The sequence below is a fragment of the Rhododendron vialii genome, chromosome 8a, assembly GCF_030253575.1.
Source record: "Rhododendron vialii isolate Sample 1 chromosome 8a, ASM3025357v1".
NCBI lineage: Eukaryota > Viridiplantae > Streptophyta > Magnoliopsida > Ericales > Ericaceae > Rhododendron > Rhododendron vialii.
Genome location: NC_080564.1, coordinates 2,672,065 through 2,684,558, shown reverse-complemented (window position 1 = coordinate 2,684,558; position 12,494 = coordinate 2,672,065). Strand labels below are relative to the sequence as shown.

At 39.3% G+C, this 12,494-nt stretch overlaps 1 protein-coding gene and 1 non-coding gene across 4 annotated transcripts; one reads left to right on the top strand and one right to left on the bottom strand.

Annotated features, from left to right (window-relative positions):
• Positions 1-399: 399 nt before the first annotated feature.
• On the bottom strand, positions 400-7,474 carry LOC131299051 (uncharacterized). Of its 3 annotated transcripts, XM_058324588.1 has the most exons (9): positions 6,952-7,474; positions 6,721-6,785; positions 6,433-6,547; positions 6,219-6,342; positions 5,566-5,646; positions 4,166-4,504; positions 3,500-3,666; positions 2,574-3,412; positions 400-2,279 (listed from the first exon to the last, which is right to left on the bottom strand). In XM_058324588.1, exons 1-9 carry the CDS (start codon positions 7,287-7,289, stop codon positions 814-816), a joined length of 3,534 nt encoding a protein of 1,177 aa, XP_058180571.1. In that variant the 5' UTR covers positions 7,290-7,474; the 3' UTR covers positions 400-813. The 3 variants fall into 3 exon arrangements, with proteins under 3 accessions (XP_058180571.1, XP_058180574.1, XP_058180572.1); XM_058324591.1 differs by lacking the exons at positions 6,433-6,547; positions 6,721-6,785; positions 6,952-7,474 and having other exon boundaries at positions 5,566-5,630; positions 6,219-6,318; XM_058324589.1 differs by lacking the exons at positions 6,433-6,547; positions 6,721-6,785; positions 6,952-7,474 and having other exon boundaries at positions 6,244-6,292.
• Positions 7,475-12,014: 4,540 nt separating this feature from the next.
• LOC131299304 (small nucleolar RNA snoR100) lies at positions 12,015-12,121 on the top strand. The gene has a single exon (XR_009190689.1). It is a non-coding gene; the product is annotated as a small nucleolar RNA snoR100 (small nucleolar RNA).
• Positions 12,122-12,494: the final 373 nt, after the last annotated feature.

The following is a 12,494-nucleotide window of genomic DNA, read 5'->3' as shown; positions in this document are numbered from 1 at the left end:
CCTAAGAGTGGAGTTAAAATGTAGGTCATAACTCCTGTCATTTGAGTTGGATCATACGAGCTGTCTTGTTTGGTAAACTAGTGACTGGCAATCCAAGAGATCGTGGGCACTAAGTTCGAGCATCAACATTCCTAGTAGCTCCATTAATCCACTAGTCTTACCTTCTACCTACCAGAAAACAGTGAGGATATCAGATTTGGATAGGAGGTGGAAACCAAGAGGTAAAGCCTCCAGCGGCAAATGCATGCTACATGACTAACTATTCAACAGTCTGGGGCATAGTCGCATAATGCTCCAACACCCTTAACCATCCCATGATCAAATAAAGCTTAATCATGTAAAGTGCATGCATGAGCGGGTGGTGATTAAGGGTGTTCAAAGCTATCGATATTCCCACAATTTGTGCAAAAGCTTATTCCTGTGACGTAGAATTAAGCAAACAACGCAGATTACGAGAGTTAGTGGCCCATGTTTACAATCTCGTCTCCCCTGCTCAAACCTCCTGACATTTCTTATTACAATCTCCATAAAGAATCACAATTCTAACAAAGTAAACAACTCTGCTAGAAAAAAGGCATTGGACACATACTTCCCTAGATGGGGCAACCTATACGTATGTGCTTGAGAAGCATCCCAAAAATTCACTATAAAAAATACATAGTGCCAAAACTCTTGCTCCCTGACAAACAGTAAATCCAGCCATCAAGCAATCGACCAGAGTCATGCACTCACAAGAAGGATACATCGAGCAATCCGACTACTGTTTCTCCTTAACACCAAATTTATGCAGAGTTTCCGGGTCTATAATAGTATCTACTTGGCTGTAATAGATTCTGGCCTCACTCCCACATCTGTCATCTCAAAATGAGGCTCGGAGGGGAACACGAAAATGGAGGATGCAGCAACCGAGGGTTGAAACCCAGCCGAATATCTCACAGAGGTCACGGAAACTCTGGGAAGAAGTTGAGAACCTGAGGCCAACGGAACAAGCTTGTAACTGAGAATATGCTCAGACCTCGGCAAAATGAAAACCCTATCATTGTGGGACCCAGATAACACAAAACTCTGCGAATCTGCCAACAAGAACTTGATCTCCTGAAGCAAGTGTGTCCCATTCTGAATCCTAACAAAATACGTGAAGGGTTTGCCAAGGATGGCGTGAGGTGGACACTCCAAATTCACAACCAACGGCGGCAACTCCACTTTAATATCACCAAGTCTATATTTGGTCACAACTTCAGATTCAGTTGAAGTAGAACCACCATCTCTTCTCCATCTTAAGCAAACTGTCCCCATCTTAAGCGTGGGAGCATTTACCTCAGGAGTAACTGGGAAAACCTTCTTGAACCCTTCTCCCGGCACAAGGAGTGAAGTTTCCAAAGGGTCCGACTGCCGCACTGTGGCAGAGTTCCCGCTATCGCTCTCATCTTCTACCTCAATAACCATAGAGAGTAACCGCAACGGCACTTCCGCATTGTTCTTCGTAGTAACAATAAGTACATTAGTTTCATTGGCAGGAAGTGATGGCATTTGATCAGAATTGGGACCCACCTTGAGCTTTGAAAGCAATAATGGGTCCCGCCTGAAAGGCAACATATAGTGATGGCTAAACACAACAGCGGTCTTTCCTTCTATCTCCAAGCTTCTGTGGACATGAACTTTTTGGGTGCCTAGGTCATCGCTATGCGGAGAGTATCCTAGAGAAACATAAAGCATGATCGGTTTAGGGCGATGCCATCTGATTTCTAGATTACAAGACCATGAGTCTCCCTCTTTCAGAAACGGAATAGAAATCAAACCGAAAGAATGCTGAATTTTCCGGATTTTTTCAATACCAAATTGAGATTCGTCTTCACATTGAAGTCCAGATATGCCACGGAGTTCAACATGAAGACTGTCTGCAGAAGTCCGGTCTACTTCCCTTGGGCTGAGCAAGCCACCACCTCTTGTATCTACTAAGTTAATCTTCAGTTCACCGGAGTAAACGGCGTGGGCCATAGCTGAAATGGTAACAGGTACAACAAAATTTTCACCGACTAATGCAGGCCCCAAAGCTCCTAGTTTAACATCCACTTGCGGGTCCGGTTCTTCGACCTGAGTGGCCTTCTGAGCAGAGAATGCAAGACCAGGATCTTTGATTGGAAAAGTTTCCATACGGTCTTCAAATTTCCAAAGTGGTAAGTCGTTCAATGAGGCAGGGCTTTCAGCCATGCAACAGATAGTGAAGTAAGGTCCCAATCTTGCAACAACAGAAATGCATTCAAGCTTTCCACTTTGTTCTGCAACAGACAAGTTGTTACGTATAAGCACAGGAAAGTCCAGTGGTTCACGAGTTCATTAGATGGAGACCAAGCAGCAAGGACATAAGCATGTAATCAATAAAGGTGGGTATACAAGGAAGTTGTTAACCACCAAAAGTCAACAAGACTGCCCGTGCTTTTTTTGTTCAAAACTCAACCCGTCCTGGAGGACTAATTAGTGACATAATGCAGGAAATGTACTACATGATTATTGAAAACAGAAAGAAATAAAACCCCACCCATTAGCAATCATGAAAAGAATAACTTGCTTACCAGATTTGATGTCATACGTTAGCCGTAGCCATTTATTTGTTGAAAGCGCCAGAACGGGAGCAGTCTCAACCCTTTGGTCCGTCTGACCATCGGAGATTTCATCCGACTTAGGTCTCTGGCCATTCACAATAGTAAAATTACACAAAGGTTGATTGAACTGGATATCCAACTGATCGATCTCTACAGTATGTGGCAACTGTGACAGAAGGGACAGTGTAATTGAAATGGGTGCCCCAGGCTTGACTATCTGTTCGTGAAAAGCAACCGATGCAAGAAGTACCACTCTGAGGGGACTAACAAGATCAATCTCAAGACGAAGGGGTTGATCACCAGTTACTTTGAAACTATTGTTTCCTTCATTTGACGCCAGACCAGTTTCTCCTCGGACAAGCTCAAACACTTCAGTGTGTATGATTTCTCTCTGTGAGAAACTTGCAGGGCCAGCAGGCCCACATTCCTTGAAACCTAAGGATTGGACACCAGCAATAGATGATACTGGCAATGCAGCCATTTCAAGGGAGTACTCCACAAAATCCTTCATCTTACCAAGAATCCTTGAACACTCTCGTAGATAACCCAAGACCTCCCATAATAAAGTGACCCAACCCTCTTTTCTATAAAGACTTGCAATACTATAAAAAATCTCTTTTGCATTAGGGTAATCGTTCACAGCAAAGTATTCCCTGGCCATCTCGAACCCACAATAAGAGGCCATTCTCTGGGCATTGAAATTAGTGTATGATTCAAAAGACCTTTTTAGCAGTGCCATAATTTCGGAGGAATCCTGGAATCTCTTTCCTTCAGCTAAAGCATAACGGACAAATTCTTCATCAGAAAGACTGCATGGCCAATAGGGAAATATCAGCATTTTAGAGTAGATATGATACAAATCAGAGGACATCACCACGGATAACAACAAGGCTTACGGTTGCATAACATATGTATCCCCTAGCTCAAGTAAACGAGCAAATTGGCCCACGTAAACTGAAGGCGCAACAGATTCAGCATTACTGTCAATATCAGTAGCAGTTTCTGACATCGACAGAGTAAGTTCCAAGCAAGATCTTTTCTCCTTCAAGTACTGAGCCGCTAACTGTTGCAAGATGAAATGATAAGAATATTATACATAGGAAATATGAAACCTTCTCAACTCTACATAATCAATCAAGGCTATGCACCCCTTCTGCAGGAGGGAGGGTTGTGCCACAAGTTCATGGGGGGACCCCACCATTGAGTTAATCAGCGAAGCTGCTGCAGAAGGATTCTAACTACGAAACCATCCTAACCATTTGCCCCTGCTTTCGTCCTGAGGTCACAAAAGAGTGTCCAATTGTAGTCTAAGCAGTTGAGCCAAGTGATGATACTAATTACCACTGCCCTAAAGATAATTGTTGTGCAGTGACCTTTGTAGGTCACTCCATAATTCCAAACAGGTGTCCATGGTTGCTGACATGCATCGAAGTCCTACAGTGATGAGTAAAGTATGCGTAACGATGGCATGTCTAAGACAGAGGAAAGGATATCATAAGCCTAAGTCTTGTTTGAGAAAAAGATGACTGTAAATCGGAAGGTTCAGCATGTAAGCCATGTACCTGATAATAATAAGCTGAAGACAACTCCCATTCACTCACTCTATCTGTAGCACCTAAAACTGGAGAGGACGTGCTTTGGATGGAAGCAGAGCTTGTCTCTAGTAACTCGCCAAAAACTAAAAATTGCCTGCTCAACCATTCCCAATGAAGAAAATTAACTTCAGGCTCTCCCACGAGCCTCTTGTAAGAAGCATTGTGTTGGTGGAACCATGTGATTGCTTCTACAACCTTCCCACCATGCAGGAGCAAGGTTGATATCTTGAAGTGTAATTGCTCTGCAACAGTTTTAATCTCAACTAATCGCTGAACTGGGGGTAATCTTGTTGATGTCGCAATCATCTGTATATAACATAAGTGTCCACCAGAAAAGATGGGGTTACAATAATAGCGCTTCAATGCACATATAAAGATAAACTAACAGCAACCATGAAAATGCAACAGTTGGCTCATGTTGATAATAAATTTTCTGATGCAGCTTTTTAGGCAATTTTGCTATATTTTGGAGTTTATAAACTTAGGAAACTCGAAACTGTATACAGCTTATTCCCTGAGCCAAAACGTAGAGACAGTGGTTTCAGTTCATGCATGAACCTTTCCAGTATCAATTCCAAAGCCCGAAGATACGCAGAAGAAACCACTATATGCTCTTCTATATGTTACTGCACAAAAGGTTCATGCGCCAAATATGATCAACCAATCAAGACCGAGGATGAGGCTATCCATGTTAAAATACTTGTGATGACTTGAACGAAAAGTATCAGCTTTATTATTACTACTATATTTATTCATTGGATTATGTAGCATGGATACGGACATAGGATTTCTTAAAAAATGGGGACACAGACACGGCAGGGGACACGGAAGAAAAAATAATATTAATTTTATACCAGTGGAAATATAGTTAGTTGTATAAGCATGAAGCTCCAATATATAAAAAACAATTATCATATATATGTCATATAATACTTTTAACCCAAAATATTTGAACTGATACACACACCCCCAAAACCCCCCCCCCCCCCCCCCCCCCCCCCCCCCCACCCCCCCACACACACACACACACACACACAAACTTAAAAATTGCATATTTATCCCTTGGCATGTGCCTGTAACTGTCCCTCCTGTGTCCCCCTAAAAAAACTAATTAAATTTATTGGACACACCAAGTGGCGTGTCCCATACGTATTTGGCCGCGTCCCCCGTGTTGGACACGGGGACACACCGGCCTCTGTGAGTGTCGGTGCTTCATAGCATTGGATAGAGTAACATGAATGAAATAAAATCCAACACAGGAATCTCCACAAGAAAAGCAAATGTGCAGAGTCGATGCAAACAGAAGGTAAGACTCAAACTAACAAAACTACTTAAAAGAAGAGCTATAGCTAATATGAAACAAATACCTCACGCAATGTCTTATATGCATCCTCATACATCCTCAAAGCTTCAACCCAGTCTCTCCGAAACTCTGCATATACAGCAACCTAGCAATTCATACGGTTTAGATAACCAATGAACAGTGCATACAAGCTCACAGAGCACAAAATGATGCATAGAACTCAAGGCAATCAAGCTATTGGCACCAACAACATCTCGAGATTTGATCCAGGAGTAAACAAGAAAAATAATTGCTTGTATCAGTGGAGGTCTTTATAGGAAATGCACCCATATCATGCATGCAAACATGGAATATAATTCTAAATCCAATGAATCAATAGCTTAATAAAGGTCATCCTTTGTAGGAAAAATTGGTTAAGGTCATCTTTTGTACCATGTCAGAACACTGACCACCCTCACATTATCTATACTGCAAGTCTCCAAATACTGATAGAAACCACTATTAAGGCCTTCATGGTGGATTTTTCATGTGACATGTACAGCTGCTATAAGTGCAAACTTCCAAGTGCAAGTTTTTTGGTCAGCTCAATGGAAATGAAACTATACTTTCATTTATTGCTTAAAATTGACTATGAAATAGTCACAGAAAGAACTGCAACAATGCACCTTATAGCCTTTATGCACCTAGGTATAAATCAAGAGAAGTCGATGTCCAAACCTTAAAGCAATAGCGGATACTCAACTCTACAGAACCGAGGCTCTTCCTATCAAGACGTGCTTTGATCCTTCGTCCTTCATCCCGATAATATGTATTTGCTAATTCTGAGAATGTGTTCCCCAGCCTGCGAAAGATTTTCCATAGGTTAACAAAAATGTGTAGCAAATAGCAGAAGAGAAGAATAAAATTTGAACATTTTAGAAAAGCTCCATGCCTGCTGAGGGATTGCTTTAGCTCCATTGCATTGTTCGGGTCAAAGACAACAATGTACTTGGAATCTACTTCAGCACGCTTTCGCAGAGCAATCATTCGATCTTCACTGATTTCATCTGTATCAAGAACGGATCCATGATTCTAACTTTAAGATAGCGAACTTCTACCTATTTGGGGTGCAAACCCTTAAATTTCGAGATTATATGATTTATATCAGAGGTTATTCATTTATTCCGTAATATGATAGTTCTTCATTGGATCCGTACTGTAAATAAGTAAGACAACTTACCCTTAGAAGTGGACTGCACAACCAAAACCAGAACCAGTTTGATATTCCTTCCTTTAATTACAGCTCTGCCCACAAATACATAACCAACATCACACAAATATTCTCAAAAAGGCACTTAATTGTATTGAACTCAATCATAAGCAAAATGCGGGTGCACTATTGTACCAAACATGAACACTTGACAGATTCTATACACTGAAAAGAAAGCGAAAGGAGGAAAGGAAACCGTACTTGAGGTTCTCGAGATCGGTGCAGACCTGAAGCCACTGGGCAGGGTCCCCGTTCACATGATCGGAGCCGAAAAGCGCGGCGACAACAGCCGGCACCATGGTGCGGTGCTTCAGAAGCCAATCCCTTTTCAAAATGCCGCTGAATTGGCCTGCCTCAGAGCCCTCCTTTGCCCTCTTGGCGATGACGGAGATCTTCGAGAAGTCCGGTAGGGCTAGGGTGTTTATCGGCGGCTGCTCGGAGTGGAGGTGCGTGGAGATCGCCGTGTGTAGCTCCGGACACCCCACCGCCGCCACCAGCGCCACCGGCGGCGTTCGCAGCTCCTCCGGGTACTCTTCCATCTCGAACTTAGGGTTGCGTGCGTATATCTATAGTGTATGTATGTATGTATAGATATTGATCTGGTGGTATAAAATTAGGGTTTGGGAGATCGGAGGAATGCTTGAATGACGGAATCTAGCAGTACCCGGTGGTGAGTCGATCAGTGAATCTCATCGCATCGCATCGCATAGGGTTGACAAATTTTTTCTAGCATGGAGTATTTATTATTTGGGGTTTATCAAAAAAAAGTATTACAGTATTATTATTATTTGGGTGACATTTTTTTAATCCAAATTTGGGTGACATTTTTGTGCCTTTTCAGTACTATAAAGTAGGAGTATTATTTTTGTGATGTGATAGAAGCGTTTTGGCCGGATTATTTTTCTTTTTTTAAAAAAAAAAAGTTACGTTAATTTTTTAATTATTGATTTGCATCGACGAACAAAAAAAATCAAAAAAATAATTTTTTATGAATCAAACTAATATTTTTAATAGAAACAAAATAAATCAAAGAAAATTTGTCTGTTTTGAATTATTTTCAGTGAACTTTTTCAAATTTTTTATCATAACTTTGGAGTAGTACTTTTTTAATATCTTTAGTCGTAACGATCCGATAATCCACAAAAAGTCAATACAAAACAAACAAATGCAAAAAAAAAAAAAAAAAATCTAACTCGATTATTTACCTAAAACACCCCTAAAAACATTTCAATTCCCGAATCAAATTTCTCATCAAGTTAAATAAAAAGACACCAACCTTAGAGTTCATTTTGTACCATTTTTGCGTGTGTACTAACATAAATATCATAAAACATGTTTGCTAATATCATTGTGATACAAAAATTATTCAAAACTATGAGAGAAACTCTCTCATTTGATCATGGTCACGATTGATAGTCTACCATGAAATTCTTTCACGAGGCCTGCTCTTTTTAGGTGCACGAAATGAGAGTGTAAATATAGTACTTTGTCAAATCTGCCATTACCCGTAAAGAATTGAGAAAATGAAGGCCCAGGATGTGTTTTAATAATTAATACTCGTTAATGACATACTAAGAACAATTATTAATGCTGAAAATGTCTTTGACAGGTATTAATTATCAAAACACGTCATTAGCCGTTATTTTCCCTAAAGAATTTCATCGCACCTGCTTTGAGACCGTAAATAAATCCCTATTAGGCGTCGATAATGTTAGAAGTATGTTTACGGTGACTCAAACCTGGTTACCCGACCTCATGCAACCGGGTTCAAGTTCTTACCGGTGAACCGACTCCTTATTGGTTGCGTGAGGCCCACTGTTACATAAGGAAGAGAGCTCACAGACGTATCACTTGTAGCAGGAGATGGGCCGAGGCCCACAAATAGTGCAAGTCCAGTGGGACTGTCGTTGTTGACATTCTGGTGGAGAAATGGGCCTGCAATGTTGACTTTTCTGTAAATTTCTCTAGTTGTCAGTTACCAACATATTTGTGAAACATGTAACTTTTAACTTTTTCACTGAAAAATACTTTTATTGCAATTTGCAATAGAGATCTTACATGACACAAGAAATTTATTTTCCCGGCGGAATTATTTGTCGGCAAATCACACACAAGAAAATAAATTTTCATTTTCTTTACGTCATTTTACTTAATTTTTTGCTACACCTTTCCGACAATCACGGTTCAATACTATTTAAGGTCTTCTTTTCTTGTGAAGGAGAACAACGTACTTTGAATATCATAGTGTAAACAATACGGAAAAAAAAAGGTTGAGTTAAGCAAAATCAAAGCAAATAAATGAACAACATTTGTTTGTTTTATTATAGAAGATAAATGAGGATCAGCAAGAAATGTCCAACCAAATAAAACAAGTTACTCAAATTTGACCCGTGTGTCATTCGCGGTTTGTTGCTTGAACAAATCAAGTTTAAGCTTTTTTTTCAAAGTTGTTAAATTTTGAAATCAAGTTTTAAAAGAATTCCATACTCAAATCAATAAGCTAGTACTATTGAAAAAAAATCAAGTTATTCGGGATCGGCCTAACGAAAGCTCCTCACCTCAACTAATAAGAAACCCAAGCTTATGTAAATTTCAAATCTCGTGAAGGTGTGAAGCCCAAGCTTGAATAACCCCATTCATTCTCAACTCGTCTTGGCTGATTTGCACCTACCAGCCTGGCCTAATACAATTTCCATCCATGGAATAAGTTGAAATTCAAGCTCATCCACCTCCAATGGCTTCAACAATCAACGGATAAATATTTTTGGATCATGAATTTTTGAAGGGACTTTTTTTTTTTTTTTTGTCAATCGATAGGAGAGATAATTACATCATGTATAAAGTACAAAATACAAATCATAGAATATTAAATATATTGTGTGAGAGTCCACCAGATAATCAAGCCCTACAACTGAACGAACATAATAAATAAGTCCATCAAAGGGACCACAATCACTATAAGCCCAACTCAACTGCAAGTCCCATTAAGGGGGAAATAACCCCAACAAATACAAAGAATAGAACACCAACACGCAGGTGGAAATACTCGAACTCCTGACCTCCTAGTGAGATGCAAGAGTCCTGGCTAATTGAGCTAGTCCCAATTGGTTTTTTGAAAAGACTTACAAAGGGGATAAAAAGGAGTTGGATCTTCTATAGTCCAAATTACGAGACAATCCAAAATCTGGATCGTCCATTGTTGCAGAAGTCTTTGAGCAAATTTAAGCTATTGATTATACCAATACATATATGATTCAGATTTGGACTATCCCATCTAGTCCAAACACATGGGACTGGAGAGAATCCGAACCCGAAAGGAAAAGACGATAATGAAGTGAAGAAGTTGCATTATTTCTAACATAGCTAGCATAGTTAGTTATCCAAAGGGCTAGGTCTAGTGGTCAAAGCCTTGTACATTAGGGTTTGCTCCCTTCTAACTAAGATCTTAGCTTCGAAATCTTCCGAAGTGCTATCAATTCTTATGGGGTCAGTCTGTATAGTTAATCGGGACCCTGTAAGTGAGTGATAAAATTGGTCTTCCAAAAATAGTTGAGACGCACATAATTAGCAGGCCTAGACACTTGAGTTATCCGAAACCTGGGCATAGTTAGTCCATATTGCCAATTTGTGGTTGTCACGTCGACCAAGACCCATGATATGAATTAGTCTATATTCATAAATGACGGGTGGTTCAATAGTCAAAATAGCCCACAAAATAAAAAAAATAAAATTGGAAACATCAGTGTGGTAGGTAGAAATCATTTTATTTTATTTGTTGAACTGACTAAGAAATTTGACATACTGCTTAATGCCGTATCAAGGAGGTTTGTAGTGCATATTGACAAAAAAAGAATGAGTAAATTTTACTCCACGATAGGTAAATTTTTCTTTGATTGGTGTATAATTAGAAGGTGGAAAATTATTTTATGGCTGAATATACTTTACAGCACTCAATCGCGTGCATCCAAAAGTGTTTGAGACGGTCCGAATTTTTAAAAAACTATTCGCTGGAAGAGTTTTTTTAAATTCAGACCATTAATTATCGAAATGGACAACTGAAATTGCGCAGAGCCATGAATAGATTCTCGCAATTAGAAGATATGAGAAGTGATTTATTTATTCTGGAAGTTATGCGTCGAATCAAATTATTATTGAGGCCAGTTTTAAACGTATTCAAAAGTCAAGGTGTCTGCATCGAAAGATTTGGTTAGTAAGGGGCCCAATCGTCAACCAGAATTTTGACAAAAATAGAACCGTACACAATACTTGATAAAAAAATTAAATAAAAAAAGCCCTAGCTAGCACTGTTAGAACATCTGCACCAGATTCAACAAATTTTGGACCAAATTAATCCTCAAAACTTACTTTTTTTACTTTAGCTAGTGACTTTCACATAATCATACAAAATCAAACTCTTTATTCTCACTTTCTTCTTAATAAAATATTCACACTTAATCACAGTGTACACCGAACCCAATCACAATCTGCTCCACGTGCCCTCACCACTGAAAGATGTAATTCATCTCAGCCCTTCAATTAGTTGTTCCAAAGCACATCTTGTTCCACGTGCCCTCACCGCTCACCATTGAAAGACACCGGAAGGCCGCCCGGCTTGCCAAATATCCTTCCCAAAGAAGAACAGAGCATATACCAAACTGCTCTCTCTCTCTCTCTCTCTCTCTCTCTCTGCCTACCTACCAGCAACACGAAGCTGAAGATCAATCATCAAGGTCAATCGACTCCATCTCTAAAGATCCATCAACTTCAGCAATTGAAAGTGATAAGAGCAATCAAGGATGGGATCAGGGGGGTCTAGTGGCGGCGGCCGCTACGCCAAAAAAATTTTAGAAAACACAATTATTATATGTGGAAAAAAAAATTTATCTCCAACTTATATAGTCTCGCCACTGCTAAATTTTTTTTCTTATTTTTTCTTATATATTAGTCACAAATCTTCTATTTTTTTTTTCAAGAAAGAAGACCCAAAAGAGTATTCTAAAACTAAATTCAATGGGCCAAAATGAAATAATATAAATAATGATGTGTAATTAAAAAAAAAAAACTCCCCATTAATTCTAACCCTAAAATAACTTAACCTAAAAAATTAAAGAAACTTAATTATAATGTCACTTCTCAAATTTGTAATGCCCCTCCCAAAAGGGAGTGCAGTTATCAATTTGAAAAATCCATATAGGAATCTATGGAGTGATATTATAGATTTGAGGAGTGGCATTATCTTTGTGCTTATTGATGCTCTGGATTATCAATAAAGGAAGCTTGGTAATGTGCACATAAATTGAATTAGGTCTCTAGACCTGTCTTCTCTGATGCCATTTGGCTTTATTTTGGGGCTTGGTTTCGCACAAAAATACATATGGGGGGGGGGGGTTACTTTTCAAGTGGTATTCTGAGATTGACCACTTTGTATATATTGTCAAAAGTTAGGTCTGTCTCCAATCATCCCCCACTTATACCCCAATGATTGGGGACTACATGGGTTCTGTTGTTGTTGTTGTTGAAGTGGCATTATTGATACTCAAAATTAAAATTAGTGTTTTTTCATACTCCATGTGCAAATGAAAAACATCATTTACTATAGTTTTTATTACGTTATTTTAATTTTTTCTGGAGCCGATAACTATTATAAAACGAGTGAATAGGGACTCGTTTCATCAGCCGAGTAACTATAGCAATTTCATAAATTTTGTAATTTGGTGATGAATTTGTTGAGTCTGATGTTGGGG